The sequence below is a fragment of the Alexandromys fortis genome, unplaced genomic scaffold (assembly GCF_014885135.2).
Source record: "Alexandromys fortis isolate MF-2015 unplaced genomic scaffold, M_Fortis_MF-2015_v1.1 scaffold_159, whole genome shotgun sequence".
NCBI classification, from domain to species: Eukaryota; Metazoa; Chordata; class Mammalia; order Rodentia; family Cricetidae; genus Alexandromys; species Alexandromys fortis.
Genome location: NW_026068031.1, coordinates 3,564,512 through 3,588,750, shown reverse-complemented (window position 1 = coordinate 3,588,750; position 24,239 = coordinate 3,564,512). Strand labels below are relative to the sequence as shown.

The window sequence follows — 24,239 nt, the reverse complement described above, 5'->3', positions numbered from 1 at the left end:
AATAGACAAGCACTGGACTACTGATTCATCACTTAAGCTGTCTTTAAGGACTTGATCATGGAGCACAGACAAATTGTTCTGAAATGATTCTGGGTTTTGTCAGTGTTTATAAAAAAATTGTTAGACAACTTATTCTTATCTGTAAACAATCTATAGGTTTCCTACATTCATCCTATTTCTAGTAGGATATATGAAAATCCTTGTTTGGTTTTGGATTTATTTTCTGCAGTGCTGGGAATTGAAACGAGAGCCTTGCATATGCTAAGCAGTACTCTGTCACTGACCTGGATATTCCAAGCCCCGAAAAAAATGTGTATTTTCAAGGACTTTGAAATCATTGGTAAAACAGTTCCACAGACATTAAAAGTTAAATTGTGTTTTTCCTGGGTCTTTCTAGGTTGCTGTTGATGTCAGCAGTGGCCAGGCTGAGAGCTTAGTGGTTAAAATCCACAACGTGCTGTATCCCTATCGCTTCACCAAAGAGATGATCCGTTCAGTGCAGGTGAGTCAGCACCAAAGAGATGATCCATTCATTCAGTGCAGGTAAAGCAGCACCAAACCCATGCAGTGTTTACGCTAGACTAACTTTTGTGAAATTGAGAGTTTTTTAAATGAGCGAGACCGTATTAGTCAAGGCATGCTGTATTGGGCTTCTCTAGAGGAACGGAACTGATAGACTGATAGATTGATTGGAGTGGCTCACAGGCTCTGGTCCAACTAGTCCAGCAATGTCTGCCTACCAACTGAAGGTCCAAGGAGCCAGTAATTGTTCAGTCCACAAGCCTGGATGTCTCAGCTGATCTTCAGTTTACACAGGAGTCCCAAAGAAGGAGGCTCTGTTGCCAGTGAAGGAGTGGATTTACCATCGAGAGTGAGGGCAAGGCAGCAGAGAGCCAGCTTCCTTCTTCCTAGTCCTTTATATAGGCTGCCAGCAGGAGGTGTGGCCCCGACTAAAGGTGGAGCTTCCTACTCCAAAGATCTGGATTAAAGGTGTATCTTCTCACCTCAAAAAGTCTGAATTAAAAGTGGGTCCTCCCACTTCAAATAATTTAATTAAGAAAAAAATCCCCCATAGGTATATCAGACTCTTGGGTTCTAGTTAATTCTAGATGTAGTCAAGTTGACAACCAAGAAGAGCCATCACATGTGTGTTTGTTTTAATCTGACTGGAATCTTAAAATAATAATAATAATAATAGTTAATAATATTATTAATAGTTATTTTTTTTTTTTAGTTTTTTGAGAGAGGGTTTCTGTGTAGCCCTGGTTGCCCTGGCACTTGCTCTATAGACCAGGCTGGGCTCAAACTCACAGAGATCTGCCTGCCTCTGCCTCTCGAGTGCTGAGATTAAAAGTTGAATTTTTATCATCAGGACAAAAAAATGCAAAAAATTTCAATAGCAAAGAAGAATATTCTAAATAGTACATGCGAGTAGGTTTTCAGGGAATGAATTATGCCAAGGACGTTTAACAGTTCTGAAGCTCTGTATCTGGAGCTTATATTTTATAACTATATGACAAATGCCAACAAATTATCTGTAAGTCAACATTGTCCTTAGCTGTGCGGAATCCTCACTTTTGAATGACCCTCCCTATGTGAAGCTGCAAAGGTTAAGGAGGCTGTAGAGTGGGAGGTTCATTAACAAAAGGGACACCCCTGTCTCCTCTACTTTTCTGTTTAGAACGAGACTTCTGGGGAGCATGAGCCTGGACAGAGGAAGCCTCCACGGTCTGAAGCTGGTGGTGGCTTTTACAACTGCTCTTAGACTAGCTCTTCCAAAATGGCTTTCCTGGCTTTTCACAGTTGAAAATTTGTATTTTATGCAATGCATGATGTCACACACCTTTAATCCTAGTACTTGGGAGGCAGAGACAGGTGGATCTCTGTGAGATGGAGGCCAGCCTGGTTTACATAGAGTTCCAAGTCAGGCAGGGCTACACATTGAGACAATTGATTTAGTTCTGTTCATTAGCAGTCTCTGGTCATGTGTGTTCCTCAGAGTGTCTCTGCTGGAATCATTGCAGAGGTACTTTGACCTTGCCAGCTAGCGACCTTTCTGTCCCAGCCTGGCCTCCCTACCCATCCTTTCACCCCATCTCAGAACTGTCTCACCATCAGCAGCACTTTAGTCAGTGTTTTAGAACAAGTCTTTGTTGTGTTTCTCGGGAGAGAGTTCACATATGTGTCAGAGAGCAGCTTGTAAGCGTCAGCTCTCTCCTGCATGTGATCGCAAAGGCGAAACTCGGGTAAGAGCACTTTCACCTGTGGGGCCTCTAGCCGGCTCCTCGCTGGGGTCTCGGCTGTGGGTGTTAGCATGTAAAGTGTTAGCTTAGCTCTTGATGCGGGTAAGCCTTGGCTAATTGTTACTGTCACATTGTTTGTCTGAATGGATGGCAGGTTCTCCGGCAGGTGGATAACAAGTTTATAGCCTGTCTAATGAGCACGAAGGTGGAGGAGAGTGGCAAAGCAGGTGAGCACGGGTTTGCTTCAGTTAATAAGCCGGCTGCGGTTCTGGCCACTGGCTCTTACGGTACTTGGGGGTACTCTTGTTGTGGGATATGACTACTTGTTTGGGATCAACAACTTGAAATTGTTGTAATTTCAGTGATTTAAACAGATAAAGGAAACTACCTAAAGTAAGAGACAGGTTTTAAAGGAGATAGACTTTAAGTACATTGACACACATATGAGGCATATTAAGATTTTGATCTTTTGAGATGTAGCCCAGGATCGACTCACATTCATGGTATCCTGATGCCTCAGCCTGACTGCTGGGATTGCAGGCCTGTACCACACCACACCCGGTTCATTAAACTGCTAATAGCAGTCACCATGGAAATGAAATGAGGGTGGGCAAAGGGGGAAGTTCATCTTCTACTCGCTTAAAATGTCTTATGTTGTGACATTTGCGTGCGTGAGAGAGAGAGACAGACAGACATGTGGAGGCCAGGGGTAACTTCGGGTGCCTTCCTCCAGTACTTCCCACCCTACCTTTTGAGACAAGGTTTCTTGTATACCTGGGGCCACTGTTTCTGCTAGAGTGGCTGTCCAGCAACACTCCTGCCTCATCTGCTTGTCTCTACCTTCCCCATTGTTGCAGCTACAGGTGTGGCCCACCACACTCAGGCTTTTATGTAGATGCTAGGGATCCAAATTCCACCTTCATGCTTGCACAGCGAGTATTTATTTTACGGCTGAGCCCCATCCTCCTTTAATGACTGTGTGTACACACAGGTGCTCACCTGTACACATGGAAGTTAAAGGGTGAGCTTGGGTGTCACATTCAGGAATGCCATCCCTCTCCTTTGAGACAGGATTTCTAATTCACCTGGAGGTCAGCAGTTAGGCTAGACTGGCTGGCCAGTGAGCCCCAGGGCTCTTCTTGTCTTCTCCTCTCCAGTTTTGAGATCACAAGTGTGCACCACTGTACCAGACATTTTTACATGGATTCTAAGGCTCTAACTCAAGCCCTGGTACTGTAAGGGTGCTTTACCTGCTGACCCATTCCCCCCACCCCCCACCCCACCCTCGCTTCATTTACAGTCTTCTCATCAAAAGTAATCGGTTTATGTAAGTTTATATGGTGTGTTCTGCTAGGTTTGTCAAGAGTTACACAGAATCAGGAAGCCAAAGATCTGTTTGGCTCAGTGGTTAAGAACACTGGCTTCTCTTCCAGAGGACCTGGGCTAGATTCTCAGCATCGTATGGTGGCTCACAGAGTTGTCTGTAACTCAAGTATTAGGGGATCTGACTCCTTCTCCTGGCCTCCTCCATCACCAGGCATGCATGTGGTCATAGATGTATGGTTAGGCAAAACACTCATATACATAAAATTAAAAAAAGTTATACAGAATCAGGTAGTGACTTGCTTAAGTCAAACAATAGTTCCTACATAGATCATTCAACAAATACTGTTTGAATGCCTTTTGTTTGCTAGGGACTGTACCAGGCCCTCGGGGTACAATGATAGGAAAAATAGATGGGAGAAATAATCATACAAACACATAAAATTTTAAGGTAGCTCTTATGGAGAAGTATGGATGGTGTAAAAACTGATACTGAGAGATTTGATTTTGCCAGAGAGGTCAGCAGTCAGTTCTTGGTAAAATGAGTCTGAAGTATGAACATGTCAAGGAAGACAGTGAGCAAGTAACTTGTAATTCCCTCCTTGTTAGGTGACAGCAGAAGAGTAAGCGTGGAGACAGAGCTGGGAAGAAGCAGTAGCCAGGTCTTGAATGTGTTTCAAGCTTCGCTCTGTCCCACCCAGCACTGGCCGGAAACAGTTGGATGTTTCCTAGTCTTTGTCTTTGGAATGCTGCCTGTCATACCATGTCCTGTTTTAGGGGGACTCTTCTAGTTGCAGTTTGGAGACTGGACTGAGTTTGGGTGGAGTTCCGGGAACTCCAGAGACAGTTGAGAGGTAACTGCAGCATCTAAGAAATGGTTACTTAGTCATGGTAGACTAAGGCGAGGTAAAAGCATTAGGACTACGTGGTGCCCTGTGCAAATAATCCAGTATTCAGAAGACAAGGCGGGAAGACTGGGGCCAGGCTAGATAGTGTAGCCTGGGCTACCACGTGTGACCTCACCTCCAGTAAAACAGAAAAATGTGGATGCGTCAGGAAAGCAGGAGATAAAGTCAACAGGACTTGGTGATGGATTGTTATGGGAGTGGGATATATCAAAGGTAACTCCTAGTTTTCTGACCTCCATGGCCAAGTGGATGATGTTGCAAGACCAAGAGGTGGAGCAGGCTGGGAGGATGAAAATCACCAGTTTAATCTAAATTCCCTTTGAAATGTTCACGAGGAGGCGCAGGAATGTGTTTGGCTAGTGCAGGTGTGGGCTAGAGTGTTCTGACCTGGTGATATAGATTCGAGTTGTCTGCGCAGGGTTGGTTATTGGTGGTTGAGTTTTCTCACCTAGAAATGTGGAAAGTGAAGCCCTGAATCTAGAATAAGTCAAACCTGTAACAGCTGAGACGACAGGCAGCCCAGCAGAAGAAGAGAAGGAACTAGAGAAACGAAGAAAATAGAGGTTGTCTTGCCCAGGACCTGACACCGTCTGCTGCAGTGGTGTTTGCTAAGGGAGGCCTGTTCGGTTTTGTGACAGTGGAGACGTTGGCACCGAGGACCGTCTGGAAGAGCTGGGGCACAAGCCGTTGCTGCTCATGAGGACTGTAAAGAGAGACCAGAAATCTGAGACCTGGGGGGGAGGGGCCAGCAGAGAATGAGGGAGGCTGCCTTTGATTTGAGTTCTGAGCACAGTCAGAGTTGTCTGTGTCTGTGGTCTTGTGTTGCTCAGTCTCGGTTACCCACAGTCAACCAAGGTCAGAATATTATGTGGAAAATTCCAGAAATAAGCAACTGGCAAGTCTTAAGTTTCACACTGCTGCATGACGTCATCTCGTATGTCTCACCGTGGTCCACCCAAGCTGCAAATGACTCCCGTGTATCCATGCTCTCTACCCTAGCTGTGCATTACTCTGTAGCTGCGGACAGTACACATTAGCTGTACCATTTACATTGTTTATGTTGAAAGAAACCTTATTATATTTAATAATGGTACTGGCCACAATAGAAATGACGTTAGCAGTTTTATTCCGACACACTGTTAGAGGTGTATTTATCTATTATTTATTTATCTTTACAGTGCTGGGCATGCTACATAAGTACTCTATCACTGAGTCACACACCCCAGCCCTGTTCTATTTTTTTATTATTGTGAATTTCTTACTGTACCTAACTTACAAGTTCAACTTTATCATGATTACAGATTTAGAAAAAAACAGGTCTTGTTCAGGGTTTGGTCCAGGAGTTGGCTCTCTCCTCCTACCAGAAGACAGAACTCAGGTCTTGAGGCTTGGCAACAAGTAGCTGTACCCACTGAACCTTCCCTCCAGCCCTGCTGTCGGAAGTCTGCCTTGGGCCTGGGGAGCTCAGTCAGAAAGTGTCTGCTTCACAAGCAATGGAACCTGAGTTCAAGGCCCAGAAAAGCTCTGGGTGTGTGTACAGTCAAAATGCATTGTATACATGTACGAAATTCTCAAAGAATGCTAAAAACTTTTAAAAGACTATGTTAGAATATGGATCAGGAAATAAGGAAACAAAAATCCCAAATCCACATCCTTTGTCTAATCTTCAGTTTAAATACATTCTAATGCATGTCATAAACATTTTTAAAAAGTATTTAAAGAGAGAACAAATTAAAGTATGTGACATGTTTTTGTATATATGCCATGATGAAATACTTTGTTTTCTAACCTAAAAATAATTAGTATAATAAATTAATTAATTTAAAAATTAATTTCAAAAGCTGGGTGTGCTGGCATGCACTTATAATCCCAGTGCTGGAGAGGCAGAGACAGGTGGATCCCTGGAGTGCACAGGCCAGCGAAACTCATCCTCGATAATCCCCAAGCTAGTGAGAGAGCCCTCTCAGAAAAGATGATTGGTGTAGAACAACACCTGAGATTGACCTCGGCTGGGGTGTTTATGGCGGTGTTGCTTAATTGGCAGAATGCTTACATATGAGGCAGGAGGATCAGAGGTTCACTGCTACCTTCAACTACATAGTAGTCTGCAGCCAGCCTGGATACAATGAATCTTGTCTCAACAATAAAAAGTAAATTGTCTGTTTCCTTTTACTTGAAATCTTAGGCTTTTCTGCTGGGAATTTGAGAGTATCTCCCCTAGTTTCATTCTGTAGCCATGACGACATATCCTGACATAAAGCAATGTAGGGAAGAAAGTTTATTTTAGCTCACAACTTCATAGTACATTCCATCACTGAGAAGCCAGACAGGAATTTGAAGAAGCTAGTCACATCACACCCATAGTCTGGAGGAGAGAGGTTTGCACAGGCTTGCCACCTTCTTGGCTTGCCGTATCTGCTCTTTCAGTTTGTGCCGCAAACCCAGGGCATGGTGCCTCATACTTCCAGGCAACTTAATCAAAATCGTGCTCTACGTACATGCCCACAGCAGCCTTTTCTAGATAGTTCTCTGTGATTGACATTGTGTCAAGTTGACAATCAAGACTGTCACAGTATCATAGGAAAATGTTCAATCTTTTAATAGAAATAAGAAAAAGACATTTTCTATTTTGATCAAATTCAAGAGAAGAACTTTTGTTTCAATATGATTAATAACAATAAGCTTACAATGTATTGGTCCAAAATAATAAAATGCAGCTTTTGAAAGGTATAATAATGTCACGGATAACTGTCCTGTCCCTGAGGCTTCCCTGTAGGTTTGACTTCTAAACTCTCTGTTCCCTTGCTTGTCCTTGAAATTCTGAAGTTCTGCTCTTAAAAGTGAGGCCTGGAGGGGTGGAGAGACAGCTCAGTGGTTAATTGAGCCACACAGCTCCTCAAGAATTCTACATATTGTGGTTTCTGGTTTTAGTTTTTATGCGTTTTCTATGTGTGTGAATGTATGCGTCTCAGCATCTGTATTTGTTTCTGGTGATTTTTCTTTGGCTCCTTTTTTTTTTTTTAACCTATTCTGTTTGGTTTATCTTTATTTTTCCTTTGCCTCCTCCTCATTTTAGATGCCTATTTTCATTGTAATGAGAGAATGAAAGAACTGGTGTGGGTTTGGGTGGGTGTAAATGGGGAGGAGATGGGCGGTGTGGGGGATGGGAAGCCATAATACAAATATATTGTATGAAAAAAGTATATTTTCAGTAAAAAGCATTTCTTCTATCATTAATAAAAAAAAAAAAAAGAATTCTACCTCCAGCACCCTTCATCAAGGGCTCACTGCCAAGGGAACGTGCCAGGTGTGGCCTCTGTGAGCCCCCGCATTCATACAGAGACACACAACTACACATAATTTAAAATGTCTTTAGTTAAAATTTGTATTTTATTTTATATGTCTGAATGTCTTCCCTGCATACATACATGTGCATTACATGTGGATACCAAGAAGAAGGCCTCAAGTCTAGAACTGGAGTTACAGACAGTTGTGGGCTCCCACAGAGGTGCTGGAAACCAAACCCAGGTCTTCTGGATGAGAAACAAGTGTTCTTAACTGATAAACCACCCCTTTGGCCCTCATAAAAAATTTTTAGTTTCAGGACAGGCTCCAAAGCTGCAGAGGAGCCCTGTCTCAAAAAACAAAACAAAAAAAAATTTTTTTTAAAAGAAAGTGGAGCCAGTAGGCAAGATCATCTGGGAGTTAGTTAGAACTGCAGACATTTGTGCCCCGTTGTTGACCTCTTGATCAGATTCTGCATTGAATATGCTCCCAGGTGACAGGTTCACGCAGGATAGCCTGGGAAGCCCCAGCCTAAAACAGCTACAGTTGCAGCCTGTGAGTAGAACAGTGAGGGTCTGTTTCTCTGCAGCCAGGGAAGTAATGGCTTTTACATCCTTACATGGTTAGGAAAAACACGAAAGAAGACTTCTTGACACAGCCACATCGTATGCAGTTGCTTCAGTGTCCATAAATAAAGTTTTATTGGAACATAGCTATAGTGGCACAAATTGTGGCTGCTTTGACTCAAAATGAATAGTTGAGTAGTTGTGACAGAATCCATCTGGCCTAAAAAGCATAAAATATTTTCTTTCTGACTCTTTGTTAAAAAAAAAAAATCCCTGGCTTCTGATCTAAAGTGTACAAGTATGCTCTTGAGTTTCAGAGTGGCTTACAAATCAAGGTCCACTGATTATAATGTATACACTGCATTTTCTAATAGTTCCTCATTGTAATAAAGTTGAATTAATAAGGCTAAATCTGTATTGAATAAATTTTAAAATGTAACCTTCTTTTCTAAATGAAATACTGATGAGTTAAAGAGTTTTTTTTAACCAGGGGTGAATTTGTTAATTTATTGATAATCTCAAGGGTTTTTTTTAATATAAAGTGTAATTGAGTTGGGTGTGATATCACACACCTTTAGTCCTAACACTTGGGAGGCAGAGGCAGGTGGATCTCTGTGAAGTCAAGGCCACCCTGGTCTACACAGCAAGATCCAAGCCAGTTAGGGCTATATATATAGCAAGACCCTGTCTCAAGAAATAAAAATGTGCAATTGTATCTACTCAGTGTATCTTCTGTTTATGCCATTGGGTGGCTTGAATGAACCCTTTTCTCTCTCCACACTTTATGAAACACCAGTAACCATGGATGGTTTTGTAGGTGGAAACCTGCTAGTCTTGGTGGATCAGCACGCTGCCCACGAGCGAGTTCGTTTGGAGCAGCTCATTACTGGTAAGCCTCGGTCTGCAACTGGAGAGTCCAGACTCCTGGCACAGTTGATATGGCTAGACATGTGAGCAGGGATGTACTGTGCATTTGAAAATTAAAATTCAGGCTGAAATCATCCAGTCTGAAAACGAGTGGAAAGACTGCAGTAGTTTGCCTTGCCAACTCAAACATGTGGGTCTGACTGACTTGGTCAAAGGCACATTTCCTATGTATTTGTTCTCCACCCAGACCTACCGAGAGACTGGGCTAGTTTACTCTGACTCCAGCACAAAGGGATGCACGCCAATCGATGCCTGTGCACTCTCTTTGGGCCTTCCCCACAGTCCACCAAGTCCCATATAATACTTTTATTTTAAAATCTTGTTTATTTGGGTACAGTTAGTGTGATCAAATTGATCTAATTCTGAAAGGAACAGAAGGAAATATAACAAAGCATCCCCTACACCCTGTCTCTCATTTCATCTTGGGCAGCTAGTATCAGTGCTATCTAAATGTATCTTTCCAAAGTGCATGTGCTTTTTGATTTGTTGTTTTTGAGATAGGGTTTCTCCAGGTAGATGTTTCATGAACTGAAATGGCAATAATGTCACTGCCATTTTCTTTGCCCTTATAAAATGAAGACACCCCCACCCAATAAAAACAGCCATAAGTGTATTTTTCTAGGTGATGCTGGTGTATGCCTTTAATCCCAACACTTGACAGGCAGAAGCAGGTGGATCTTTGTGCGTTCGAGGCCAGTCTGGTCTACAGAGTTCCAGGACAGCCAGGGCTGTTACACAGAGAAACCCTGTCTTGAAAAACAAACAAATGAAGCCCCAATAGTTCGGAAAGATACAGTCAAAACAGTGATAGGAAAATTACCTACTCTGAGGAAGGATTTACAGTTTGAGCTCCCCTTGCTCACTTGGTGAGTGGAATACGGTGGGTTTCGCAGCAGCTGGAGGGAGTTGCTGACCTTGTTTGGCAGCTAGCAAATCAGGCATTCTGTTCCGTTCACTAAATAGCAAGCTGATGTTTGCTGCTGATTTTGTGGTAATTTCGCACAGACCTGTCTTCATGGTGAGCATGTGTTAAGCTGCTGGAGACCCTTTACACTGAGCTCTTAGATTTTGGAGTCACAGACAGTTGTGAGCTGCCATGTGGGTGCTGGGAATTGAACACAGGTCCTCTGGAAGAGCAGTCAGTGTTCTTAACTGCTGAGCCATCTCTCCAGCCCCGAGCTGTTGGCTTTAAGAAGGCTGGCGACCACAAGAAATGAACTGGCTGTGCAAAATTGTGAGATTTTTGCATAAAAAATTGTCAGAGGAAGAAAGGGAGATCAGAAGACCTGATCTTACCATGGCTTACCCAAGACCATAAACAATTATTAAAGTGGTTGGCCGTGGTGTAACTGTTAAGGGTTGTGGCAAAGAATCTCAGGCTAAGGATGTCATCAAAGAAAACTTGAAATGCAAGAAATGAATAAATAAAAAATTTGGCTCATTAGAAACAAACTTAGGGGTCAGTAAGATAGCTCAGCTGGCAAACACTTGCTATGCAGCCCAACAGCCCCAGTTCAGTCCCATCGCCCACATAATGTGGGAAGAGAGAAAACTGACTCCCAAAAAGTTGTCCACTGATCTCCATGTGTGTAGAGGGCCCTGGCTTGTGTGGAGCCCCCTGCCATACACCCGCATCACAGCACACGCATACACAATCGTAAATAATATGAGACTGGAGAGAGAGCTCTGAAGTTAAAAGCACTGGCTGCTCTTGCAGAGAATCCAGGTTTAAATCCCAGCACAACATGGCAGCTCACAACTATCTGTAACTTCAGTTCCACAGGTTCTAATGCTCTCTCCTGGCCTCTGGGGGACCAGGCACACACTTGGTAGACAGAAATACATGTGGGCAAAACATCCATACACATAATGGTTTTTTTTTTTGTTTGTTTTTGTTTTTGTTTTTTTGAGACAGGGTTTCTCTGTGTAACTTTGGAACCTGTCCTGGAACTCACTCTGTAGACCAAGCTGACCTTGAACTCACAGAGATCCATCTGCCTCTGCTTCCCAAATGCTGAGATTAAAGGCATGAGCTGCCACAACCTGGCCCATATAAAAAATTTTTAATGAAATAATAATTTTCTTAAATTCACACCCAAGCTTATTTCCTGTATCATTTGTGAATAATACAGGCAAATTCTTTTCAAAGACTGAGAAACCTTTCTGAAGGAACCAAGAAACCCTCTTGACTTGACTCACAGACATTATGCCACATTGTGTGGCTCTGTACTGATACCACACAAATTAACTATGGGAACACTTCCTTGTTCATTGGGATGCAGCATCGAAGAGGATCCTTATGGAGTTTGATAGCCATTTGGGCAAGAAACTGCTCTTGCCTGGTTCTTATTTTGAAAAGCCGCTAAAATGAGGAAAATGTCTGAGTATCCCTTAGTTTACTACTAGAATCCAAAGTGTAGACCCGAACACTGAGCACAGTACTTGGTCTGAGAGAACTTTTACCGCGGCCTTTCCTCCCCAGGCATCCTCTAACGGAATGTTCCGGTCTTCCCTCTTATTCTGTTCTCGTTCACCTCCCTTCCGATAGACTCCTACGAGAAGCAGCCGCCACAAAGCTCTGGTCGGAAGAAACTCCTGTCGTCCACAATAATTCCCCCACTAGCGATTACAGTATCAGAGGAGCAGAGGAGACTCTTACGGTCAGTAACACCTCGAGGGCACGATGCTGGGAGTATAAAGCTTTACAGTAAGTTTTTAGGTTTCTGCATAAATAGTCCATATTTTTCAGAAAAGGAAACTGAGACAAAAATAGTGGATGGCTCAGCCAAGGTCTTAACAGTTAGCTGAGGAGCAGGCACTCGAAGCCTGCCTTCTGACCCCTTCTGCAGCACAGCTATTGAGTACAGGATAGAATTTCCCTGATAATTTTTTCCAGCAGTTGGCTTAGAACACTCTTCTCATTTCTTGGAACAGCCAAGTGTTTATGCTGTGCTGTTTCTGAGAGCAGAGTTGGGGAGTAATTGCTTCCATTCTTGTGTCTTGGTTCATTGTAGATTCTTCATTACCATAATCTTATTAGGAAGAAGCCAAGCGCTGTGACTCAAGGGTGGGGCGTCCTGGAGCAGTCGCTAGAGAGGTCGTTTTCCCACTTCTGGGCAGTGTCACTTAGCGACAGTGAAGACTGTCAGTTCATTTCAGGTTTGGATAGGCACTGCTACCAACACAGCTTTCCCCAGAGCATAATTCCCTTATTTACTGCCACCAAGACACCCCAGGCGGGACTTCTCGGTTCTTGAGGCTGTTAATTACCTCTTTCTGTTGTGATTCAAAACATTTGCAGAGCTTTTCTTTGAGCCAAATTTCTTTAAGTGGGGGCAGTAAATTAGTTCTTTAGTGGGGAATGAAAATTTAGGAATAAGATTTGGAAGCAAATTGGTTCTCTCAATAGAAAAACAGAAGGATGGGTGTGTGCTGGATTTATTCCAGGACCTCAGAAGATGCCTGGAAATGGCAATACTGAGCCCTGTGTATATATTATTTCCCTGTAGATTACTACCATATACCACAGCTAATCTGCATGTCCTGTAACATTGCCACATTGTACCATGATCAGTCTTCCGTATTTAATGCTTTGGATCACTACTAATGTGTTCTGGGGACTCTATGAAAGAAAATAAGGGTTACTTGAGAATAACACCTGCAGTACTGGGCTGGAGAGATGGTTCAGTATCTTAAGAGCACTTGCTGCTTTTGCACAGGACCCAAGTTTGGGTCCTAGCAACCACATGAAGTCTCAGAACCGACTGTAACTTTGGTTCCAGAGGATCTGATGCCCTCTTCTGGACTCCACGGGTGCCTCGCAAGCATATGGTACACATACATGAAGGCTAATACACATGAGATACAAATATAATAGATAAATCTCTCTTTTAAAATGGGATAGTGGAGTAGGCATCTGATAGCTGCATGGTGAACGGGTGAGTGGCCTCTAGGGGGACATGCTGGACACAGGGTCCTCCAGCGGTGAACGGACGTGTGGCCTCTAGGGGGTATGCTGGACACAGGGTGCGCCAATGGGACAAGCTGAGATTTGATCATACTCTCAGAGCAGCAATTTAAATTTTACGGCTGCAGATGCATATGCTTAGCATGTACAAGGCCCCAGTGCAGTCCCCAAAATAAAGAAAAAAGTTTACTTCTGGAATTTTCCATTTATTTTTTTGGATCCTGGTCAGCCACAAGTAACTGAATTCCTAGAAAGTGTAACTGTGAATGAGAATTACTGTAATTGAAGAGGAAATTTGATAATGAAATTCTAAACACATATAAGCATAAGGAAAACAATACAACTTCCAAAGGTCATGGACGCTTTTGCAAACCATCAAGTTTTGGAACTAGCACTGAAGCGGGTGAAGTCACGCTCTTACATCTGCGCCTGTCTCTTTAGGTCTTACCACAAATATTTGGAAGATCTGGGACTGGAATTGATATTTCCAGATGCCAGTGATCCTTTGATCCTTGTGGGGAAAGTGCCACTCTGCTTTGTAGAGAGGGAGGCCAGTGAGCTCCGAAGAGGAAGGTCTCCTGTGACTAAGAGCATCGTGGAGGTGAGATGCATCGTCCAGTGCCTGGGAAGTAGCTGAGCGCCACTGATGTGTGTTCATCCTTAGTCAACACACATTTGGCTTACGTTCAGCGTGCCAGGTGCTGGAAGTTAAGATGAGTTAGTGAGTTAGCTCACGGAAAGGAGGCGGACACTCAGTTATAACACAGTACCTGTGGAGAGCGGAGGCATGTTTGGAAGTGTCACAGAGCTGTCCATGTGGTACCTGTTGGTCGTCTCAGTGCTCAGGAGGCTAAGCAGTAGGGAGTTTAAGCTCTCACAGCGAGGCTTTGTCTCAAATGGGCGGGGTGGAGAGATGGCTTACAGGTCCATGCACATGCTGCTCCGCAGAGGACCCAGCTCTGTTCCCAGCACCTATGTGTTGGCTCACAACCGTCGGTTACTCAGTTCCAGGGGCTCCGATGCCCTTTTCTGGCCTTCATGGGCATCAGGCACACATGTGATGCACTTACAGACATTTAGGCAAAACACTCAGAGGCAGCCAGATGGCTCAGCAGGTAAAGGTGCCACAGCCAGGTCTGACTTGAGTTCAGCCCTCGGGATCTACACAGTTTCCCTCAGTCTGTCCACTGACCTCCAAGTGTACACCACGGCATGTGTACGTGCACACATGAATGCATACATATGTATATACATATAAATAATGTAATAAAATAATGCCCAGAAATTTTAAGATAGAGATGGTGACTGTTAGGATACATGGGCAGGTTTGGGAAACCTAGTGAAGGCAGGTGAAAAGTTCGAATTATTGTACTATATGATTTGACTAAGTCAGTGTACTGGGAATAGAAAGGAAGGACAGATCTGACACCTCGATGAGAGGGAAACTCCAGATTTGATGTGAACGGCACACAGAGTAATAAAGGAGAAAGACACATCACCGTGCTGCTAGAGCTTTAGCTGGATGAGGACAGTGCTGCTGAGGAGGAGGAAGGCAGGGCAGCACACCTGCCGGGGTGATGTGACCTCAGCGCCAACGGTGCCTTCAAGTGCCAGGGGCCTGGCTGACTGCCACTCTTGTATCTAGAAAAGAAATCTGGATTGTGCATATCTGGTGGCCATAACAGCCCGCACAATTGGTGACTTGGGCCAGGAGACAGTGAGACTGTTGGAAGATAAGGGGGAGTGGAGGAGCAAAGACAGAGCCATAGGACAGGGGGTGACACTGAGGGAGCTGGGAGATGATTGGGGACACTGAGGAAGGAAGAACCGGCAAAGGGACATTGTTTCAACTAAGTGAAGCTGTAGGCGAGAGGAAATAGTTAGCAGTGGCCAGAAAGTAAGACTTGAGCAGCTGGGGTAGGTGATGCCCTGGTTGATGTTCTGAGTCATCCATTGGGATGGAATCTGACAGATGGCTGAGCGAATCAGGAGTGAAGCCTGCTGACTCTTCCTAGAACGCTGGCCAAGCTGCTGTCATAGACCTGTAATTCCAGCACTTGGAAGGCTGAGGCAGGGGGGTTTCAAGCTTGAAGCTAGCCTGAATTACATAATTCTAGACCAACTAGCCTGGATTACATTCTGTTCTCTCTCTCTCTCTCTCTCTCTCTCTCTCTCTCTCTCTTTCTCTCTCTCTCTCTCTGTGTGTGTGTGTGTGTGTGTGTGTGTGTGTGTGTGTGTGTGTGTCTCAAACAAACAAAAGCCCTAGGTTTCTGTCTGTGCACTGAGGAGAAGAAGCCAAAGCCTCTGTTGCACACAGAGACGGCTGGTGACTGAAGGTTAGAAGTGGCCGAGTTTGCATGTGCAGGACATTTTGTTCTAAGACGGAAGGAGGACACTGAAGAGCAGGCGGTGGCGCTCCCAGGCTCAGCCTTTGTTATCTTCCTTTCCCCTTTCCAAGTTGCCTGTTGGTGACAGCCTCAGCTCTGCCCCAGCGGAGCTCTTTTCTGCTCACACAGCTCATTTCTTCTCAGACTCCTGCTCCAGATTTGGACTCAAATTGTGTCAACTCCAAAAGACAGGATCCGCAAGGCTCTTACTGTAATTCAATACCTAAAGTTTTAACCAGAAAATTACAATAAAAACTCCTGAAGTGGCTTCAAAGATACTCTTAAAGAGTTTACTTCAAATTAAAACAAAGCTTATGGTTTCAGAAAATCTGATTATATTTAGTCAGGCTGATAGGAGGATTTGTTGATTTTGGAAGAGTTGGAGCAGTTCAGTGTTGAGGAGGTAACTTTGAGAATCCTAGCAGTCATGATACTTTTTTTATTTTTTCTGAGACAGGGTTTCCCTGTGTAACCCTGACTGTCCTGGAACTCTCTGTAGACCAGACTGGCCTTGAGTTCAGAGATTTACCTGCCTCTGCCTCCTGAGTGCTAGGCTTAAAGGCATGCACCACCTTGGTCCAGCTCATTGATACGTTCTTAACGGTTTGTGTTCCAGTTTGATGTCTGAGCCATTTTCTTTCTCTCTTTCTCTCTTTCTCTCTTTCTCTCTTTCTCTCTTTCTCTCTTTCTCTCTTTCTCTCTTTCTCTCTTTCTCTCTTTCTCTCTTTCTTTTCCTTTTCATTTTTTTTTTTGAGCCAGGATCTCATTCTGTAGCACTGGCCTTGAACTCACAGACCTGCTGGGATTAAAGGCATATACCACTGTGCTTGGCATGACTGAGCCTTTTTAACATTATTTAGATTGTCTACATTAACTGAAATATGAAATCAACTGAAAATGAGACCCTTCTTCCCCTCTTCAGGCTTATAAACATGTTTTACAGTCCTGCTCGCACACTCACCAGAGAAAATAGCAGAAGTTAGTGTTGGCTTCCATTCCTCTCAGCTTTACAGCAATAGTGTTGTTAAAAGATCATTAAATGTACCATACCTTGAGAGAGTTTTTGCCTCCAGAGGCTAAACAAATTGCACATTTAAATAGTATCAGCTTTAATTAAAATTTTTTATTTTATTTCGTGTGTGTGTGTGTGAGTGTGAATGTCTGTGTAGGTCAGGACTGTTCTCTTGTTCTACCGTAGGAATCCCAGGCTATCCCTGCTAAGCCATCTCATGGGCCCTGGAGTTTAATTTAATTTGTAAATAAAGGGATGTAGGCAGACCGAGGCAGGAAGAGCATAAGCTCAAGACCAGACTGGGCTTCATAGCAAGACTGTCTTGAAGGAGGAAAAAAGTCTCCACAAGGACAAAGATCTACAAGGGAGGAGAAACGTCTCAGGTGTGCTTGGGACATCATCTTGAAGTGGCCTGCAGACTTACATGGAGGAAAACACACACATAACATTTAAGTAAAACTAAATTTAAAAATGAACTTACAAAGTAGCAGGCTTTCTTGTGACATTTTCATGGATACTGTCTTTTGGCTGATTGGCTTCCCCTCTCCCCGCCCTTCCCTTCCCATGCTGTCCTTGCACCGGGGTACCCCTTACACCTTAATATCTGCTGTGTTCCGCACCCCTTACACCTTAATATCTGCTGTGTTCCGCACCCTTACACCTTAATATCTGCTGTGTTCCGCTGCCCTTTCCCTTGCCCTCAGAGCTGCTCTGTCTCGTCTCAGGAGCCCTTTCTGGCTCCTAGCCTCTATGCACATCTGTTCACCTAGGAAGACATTAACAATTAGAAGCTGAGATCTGCATATGGGCGGGACACCTCACTTAGTATATTCCCATGTTTTGATTATCTGTTCATCTGTTGATGGATGTCTAGGCTGGTTCTGGTTTTTTTTTTTTTTCTGTTGTGAGAGCAGCAGTGGGCATGGATGTGCCCTCCCTTTGTGATAGGCTATGGAGAGCTTTGATGCATGCCCACGAGTGGGATAGCTGGGTCACACGGTAGTTCTGCGCTAGCTTTGGGAGCCGGCTTCACACTGATTTTCACAGTGGCTGCTGTAGTTCACATTCCATTCAGTTGATGAGGTTTCTTCTTACCCTGCATCCTTGCCAAGATTTATTCTCTCTCTCTCTCTCTCTCTCTCTCTCTCTCTCTCTCTCTCTCTCTCTTTCTTTTCTCTGTCTCTCTCTTTTTTTCTTTCATTTTTTTTCAAGGTAAGGTTTCTCTGTACAGCCTTTGCTGTCCTGGAACTTGTTCTGCAGACCAGGCTGCCCTTGAACTTTGAGATTCACCTGCCTCTGCCTTGAGTGCTGGGCTTAATAGTGTAGGCCACCACTACCTGGCTTCATTTTTTAAAACTATTTTTTATTTTATTTTATGTGCATTGGTGTTTTGTATGTATTCACATCAATGTGAGAGTGTTGGATCCCTTGGAATTGGAGTTACAGACAGTTGTGAGCTGCCATGTGGGTGCTGGGAACTGAACCAGGTCCTCTGGCAGAGCAGCCAGTGCTCTTAACTGCCAAGCCATCTCTCCAGCCTCCATGATAGTTATTCTGACTAGAGTAAGGTGGAATCTCAAAGAAGGCTTAATTTTCATTTTCTGATGGCTAGGGATGTTGACCTTTTAAAAGATATTTATTGACCATTTATATTTCTTTTGAGAATTGTCTGTTCAATTCATTAGCCCATCTATTATTGCCTGGCAGTTTTGTGTGTGTGTGTGTGTGTGTGTGTGTTTAATCTGCTGCTCTTTGTATATCTAAATGTTAACTCTTCTATTAAGGGCAAAGGTTTTCCCTCACGCTGTAGGCTCTCTGTTCCCTTTGTTGTGCAGAGACTTCCATGTCATCACATTTTTCAATGTTTGGAACCATTTCTGTGTCGTTGAGGATGGTTTTAAATCCTCAATGAAGAGGACAATAGATTCATGCCTGTTTTCCTTTTGGTTTTATAGGAATTTATTCGAGAACAAGTGGAGGTAAGCTTTTCTCTTACTGGAGGGTGTCACGCTGAAGTGCTCCATGCAAAAGACTTCATTACCTCATTCCCCTTTTGTTAATAATGTAGCTGATTCAGACCACAGGAGGCATCCAGGGGACGCTGCCGCTGACTGTCCAGAAGGTGTTGGCCTCCCAGGCCTGCCATGGTAAGAGCCTGCACATCTCTAGGATCTCGGGTGCGCTGAACACTGCAGAGGTACAGTTACTGTAGAGGAGGCAAAATATACATTTCTGCTCGCCTTTTACAGAGTGTACTTTAGGTCAAGAACCTGAATCTACTTTTAAAATTGCTTTTTAAAAGTAAAACACCAGCACGGGTGCAGACTGACTGACAAAGCAGAGGAGTGGGCCCTAGAGGACCCTGACTCAGAGTCACCCCAGAGTGAGCCTGGGGCTCATCACAGCGTGAGGAAGCAGCCTTGGCAGAGCCACAAAGGCCAGGAGTAAATTCCTCTCATGAAGAGCAGCCAAGAGTACCAAGAAATTAGGCTGGAAATAAAGACCAGACGCTTAGAAGGTTCCAGAGAAACATTTAGAGCTGGTCCAGGATACATTAGATCTGGTGGGGTCTTGAGTAGGGGATCTGATGGGTAGAGGACCTCATCCAGGGGAGTGGCAGCTTTGGAACCCCGTAACTGTCCTTGACCTACTGCCCCCCATTCTATTTCTGTCCTTCCTGTCTTCTCACCTGTGCCTCTCCCAGATCAGTCTGCCCCTGCAGAGATCTCGGTGTCCATTGCCCCTCATCCTGCTCTTCTGCCTTCCACCGCCAGATTGCACCGTGGCACCTGTCCCGAAGCTGTCTGCACTCTTCCTGCCTCCGCTGAAGCCTCCATGTAGTCCTCACTCCCTTCTGGCTCCTGCTCAATGATTGTTCTCTCGGCACCCACAGGGGTCCTATTATTGTCTGGTTTCAGGCAGGGTCTTGCTTTGTACTCCAGGCTGTCCTAGAACTTATGTAGAGTAAGCCAGTCTCTAACTTGTAGCAATTCTCCTGCCTCAGCCTCCCAATGCTGGAATTACAGATATGTGCCACCACTCCCAGCCAGGCAAATCTTTCAAACATGCCTTTAAGCATGTCAATTCTGCCAGGCGGTAGTGGGGGAGGCAGAGGCAGGCAGAGGTCTGTGAGTTCGAGGCCAGTGAGTTCCAGGACTGGCTCCATAGCTACTGAGAAACACTGTCTTGAAAAAACAAAACAAAAGAAAGAAAGAAAAAGAGAAAAGAAAATCAAAGAAAAAAAGTCAATTCTTCTATCCGAAATATGCATTGACATTTACTAATATTCTTAGTATGAAACTATTTTATTTATGTATATATGTATGTGTTTATTTTTAACTTTTTGAGTCAGGGTTTCTCTGTATAACAGCTCCAACTGTCTTGGAACTCACACTGTAGGCAAGGCTGGCCTCGAACTCACAGAGATCCGCCTGTGTCTGCCTCCTGAGTGCTAAAATTAAGGCATGCGCCACCACTGCTCTGCTATGTGTTCATTTGCCTTTCTTTTTCTTTTTGTCTATTTGTTTGAGATAAGTTTCTTTTTTTTAAAAAAAAAATATTTATTTATTTATTATGTATACAATATTCGGTTTGTGTGTATGTCTGCAGGCCAGAAGAGGGCACCAGACCTCATTACAGATGGTTGTGAGCCACCATGTGGTTGCCGGGAATTGAACTCAGGACCTTTGGAAGAGCAGGCACTGCTCTTAACCTCTGAGCCATCTCTCCAGCCCCTGAGATAAGTTTCTTATAGCTCAGGGTGCTCTCTTAATATGTAGCTGATGATAATCTTAAATTCTGGATCCTCCTGTCTCTCTCTCCAGAGCGTTGGGATCACTGGCCTCTCCTACCATACTTGGCAAAAGCCATAACCTACAGCTTACAAGGGTCTCGGTGCTTTGGCCCCTGCCTGCAGCTCGTTTCAGCAAGTGTCACACCCCACTGTGCTCTTCACGTTTCCAGCCTCTTCTTTGCCGTGTCCCTCCTGTGTCCCGACACCCTGCATTGTCCTTTCCTGAATCTGAAAAACCTTTCTGCTCCTTCTCCTGTAGATCCTGTCTTCTCAACTGAATCGTCTTAGCGAGAGAGCACTCCCTGGTCTAACCCGGGCCGGCCCCGTGTTACACATTTCCTACCTGTGTTTCATGGCACTGATATCTAAATGACTTTGTAATGACTTGTCTCATGCTGTTGTACCTGCTGGAGCCCAAGAGCCGTGGGGAGAGGCAGCTCTTTACTCACTGTCTGAAAGGCTCTTGCTGCAAAGCAGACATTTAATTAACATTTATTGACTGAGTGAATTGATCTTAGACCAAAGATAAGTTCTAACATATAAAGATTTAGATTATGGAAATTAAGAAAGAGGAAAAATGAGCCTGGCGGTGGTGGTGCACACCTTTAATCCCAGCACTCGGGAGGCAGAGGCAGGCGGATCTGGATCTCTGTGAATTTGAGGCCAGCCTGGTCTACAAGAGCTAGTTCCAGAACAGGCTCCAAAGTTACAGAGAAACCCTGTCTTGAAAAACCAAGAAAAAGGGGCTGGAGAGATGGCTCAGTGGGTTAAGAGCACTGGCAGTTCTTCCAGAGAACCTGGGTTCAATTCCCAGCACCCACATGGCAGCTCACAACTGTCTGTAACTCCAGGTCCAGGGGGATAATGATACTTCATATCAATGCACATAAAATAAAGTTAAATAAATTATTTTTAAAAAAGGAGGGATGAAACGGACACTATGAGAGTTTGCTTTTGAGCCGCTGTGCACAGAAGGAGAGTGGACCTTCATAAACTCACCCTGGCCGAAAGCAAGATCTTACCAGGTTTAGGAATGTCTCCTGTGACATCAGAGGGACGGACTCCATATGGAAGCTGAGGCAGGAGGGCAGTCCTAAAGCCTGAGTCTATTCCATGACCTCAGGTGCCAGTCTAAGAAATGGGTTCTGGCCCAAGGTTGACCTTGGTTCTCACCATCACACTATGACTCTTCAGTGTCTCTTTTATTTAGGGGCCATTAAGTTTAATGATTGCCTGAGCCTAGAGGAGAGCTATCGCCTTATTGAAGCTCTGTCCTTGTGCCAGCTGCCATTCCAGTGTGCTCATGGGAGGCCGTCAATGCTGCCCTTAGCTGACCTGGACCACTTGGAGCAGGAGAAGACGGTACTGTGATGACCCTGGCCTACTTTGCTTTCTGTTGCTGTGCTAAAATCAATCAAAACATACTTGGTGGAGGAGAGGATTTATTTGGCTTATACATCCTAATTATAGTTCAGGAACTGAAGCAAGGCAGGCACCTGGAGGCCAGAGCTGCTGCGGAGGCCACGGAGGGCACTGCTTACTGGCCTGCTCTCTCACAGCACCCAAGGCCGGCTGCCCACCACGGGCTGGACCCGCCCACATCAGTCACTAATCAGGAAAATGACCTACAGACGTGCCTGCAGGCCAATCGATGGAGGCGTTTTCTCAGAGTTCTCCGGTGACACAAGCTAGTGTACCAACAAGACCTATAGAACCGGGGAGGAGCAAAGTTTATCCTTTCTTTCTTTTCCAGTTTCTACTATTATAATCCTTCGTTATCCTCCCTAAAACAGGAGCACTGTAAAAACATGAACTGGGAGTTTTATTTGCAGCCACACACTTGGTCTTTCAGTTCACATTTGAAATGGAGCTTAGAGTAAAGTGCCAGATGATCTCCCTGGTGGCCCCCTGGTTTTTAAACCCCACATTGCACATAGATCCTGAATATCATATATCCTGAACAGCAGTTGCCTGCCAGGTCCAGGTTTGATTATTCCTAGAGGTAGAAATGCTTTGAACTCAGAACTGTCAAGACGTAGCCAAGACATCCAGTCCCCTGTAAGTGTGGCTGGGATGGAGCCTGGCAGTTGGAGCTAGCTGCCTCAAAGGATCTCTTGTATTACATCATGAGACAGGGAGCCAGACTTTGGCCATCTCTACTGTGCCGTGGCTGATTTGTGGTGTGAGCCACACATGGACAATGGTGTGGATGGTCCAGTAGATGCACGGGTCCTTCAGTTAAGTTAACTTTCTAGTCTTGTTTTAATCTGTTTTTTTTTTTCCTTTACATGGTGGGTGTTTTCTTGCATGTATGCTTATGCACCGTGTGTGTACAGTGCCCATGGAGGCCAGAAGAGGGTGTCAGATCTGCTGGAACTGGAGTTACAGATAACTGTGAACCACCACATGGCTGTTGGTAATTAAACCCATGTGCTCTGGCAGAGCAGTCAATATTCTTAGCCCAGTCTCTCCAGCCTCCTGCTACGATTTTAAATGAGACAGACGTGAGTGTGTGTACACGGGCCACTGTGTGCTACTTCCTGGGGCTCTCTTCTCTTTCTTGCCGATGCTGTGAAGGCTTCTCCTGCATGGAGATTTCATGTACTGTTCCCTGACTGTCCACTAAAACTCTTTATTTTATGGGGCTGGAGAGATGGCTCAGTGGTTAAGAGCACTGGCTGCTCTTCCAGAGGGCCCGGGTTTGACTCCTGGCACCCACATGGCAGCTCACAACTGTCAACAACTTCAGTTTCAAGAGACCTGGCACTTTCTGGATTCTTCAGACACAAGGCATGCACATACGTGTTGCACAGGCAAAACAGGCCCGCTACCCCTCCACAAAATCCCACCTCTTTGAGAAATTTCTATCCCCATTACTAGGAGATAAAAATCCAGACTTAGAGTTTCATTCTGAGGGACACTACCGTCTTTTCTGAGTTCAGAAAGGAGAAATCTAAACACATTTGGGGAGCCATACTTTGAAGTACTTAGAAAAAAAATAATAAAACTTAATACAGCTTTTCCTATTGTTAATTATAGTTATTCTCTTTCTTCTCATAGGTAAAACCCAATATTGCTAAACTTCGCAAACTGGCCCGTGCCTGGCATCTCTTTGGAAAAGCGGAAGGCTGTGATACAAGGCAGAGCCTGCAGCAGTCCGCGCCTCCTGAGAACCACCACGGAAACAGAGTTAGGGATCTGTGAGGAGTTACGGGAAAGCTGTGAGCAGAGAGCATGCGCAGCACAGAACAACGCAGTGGTGCCGGGTCAGCCTGACATGCGCAGGTCGGGTACATCAGTCTCCTGGAGCAGATGCACTCAAGCTGACGGATCCATGGACACAGGAGTTTGCCTTATAACACCTGTGTTTTGTCAGCTGATTTAGTAATAAAGTGGTAATGATTTTGTATTTGGTACTGACTTACGTTTGAGGGTGTGGCTATTGTTTTGAGCAGTTTCCCCAGCCTCTCCGTTTCCGTTGTGTGAGGATGCTGAACACTAAGGGCCGGTTTGCTTCCCTTGAAGCCCTGGCTCAGCCTCCTCCCGCTCACCCTCCCTACTGGTCCCCTGAGCTTCACTCCCTGCCTCTTCCCATTCTGTGCTGGGTTTATGGTGCTTCTCTGCTCTATAAAAATATCACCTGATGTCTCCCAGCAAGACTTCAGTTAAATTGTTAATAGCTGGGTGTGGTGACATATACCCGCAATTCCAGAGCTTGGAAGGCTGCAGCAGAGGCTAGCAAGGTCAGTACTAGTCTAGGCTGTGTAGCAAGACTCTATCTCAAAATGAATAAATCAACTATGGGCAAAGAGAAACACAAAGGTAGAA

The 24,239-nt window shown here is 44.6% G+C and overlaps 1 protein-coding gene across 8 annotated transcripts in view; it reads left to right on the top strand.

The window, feature by feature from the left end:
* The window catches only part of Mlh3 (mutL homolog 3), a 33,494-nt gene extending 9,663 nt beyond the window's left edge, over window positions 1-23,831 (top strand). For 3 of the 8 annotated variants that reach the window (XM_050164635.1, XM_050164632.1, XM_050164630.1), the window contains 9 exons: window positions 398-502; window positions 2,398-2,470; window positions 9,143-9,214; window positions 11,801-11,912; window positions 13,661-13,820; window positions 18,574-18,597; window positions 18,687-18,765; window positions 21,622-21,773; window positions 23,472-23,831. In XM_050164635.1, coding sequence (XP_050020592.1) covers window positions 398-502; window positions 2,398-2,470; window positions 9,143-9,214; window positions 11,801-11,912; window positions 13,661-13,820; window positions 18,574-18,597; window positions 18,687-18,765; window positions 21,622-21,773; window positions 23,472-23,615 — 921 coding nt within the window. In that variant the 3' untranslated portion in view covers window positions 23,616-23,831. The other 5 variants (XM_050164634.1, XM_050164631.1, XM_050164629.1 and 2 more) reach the window with 3 other exon arrangements.
* Window positions 23,832-24,239: the final 408 nt, after the last annotated feature.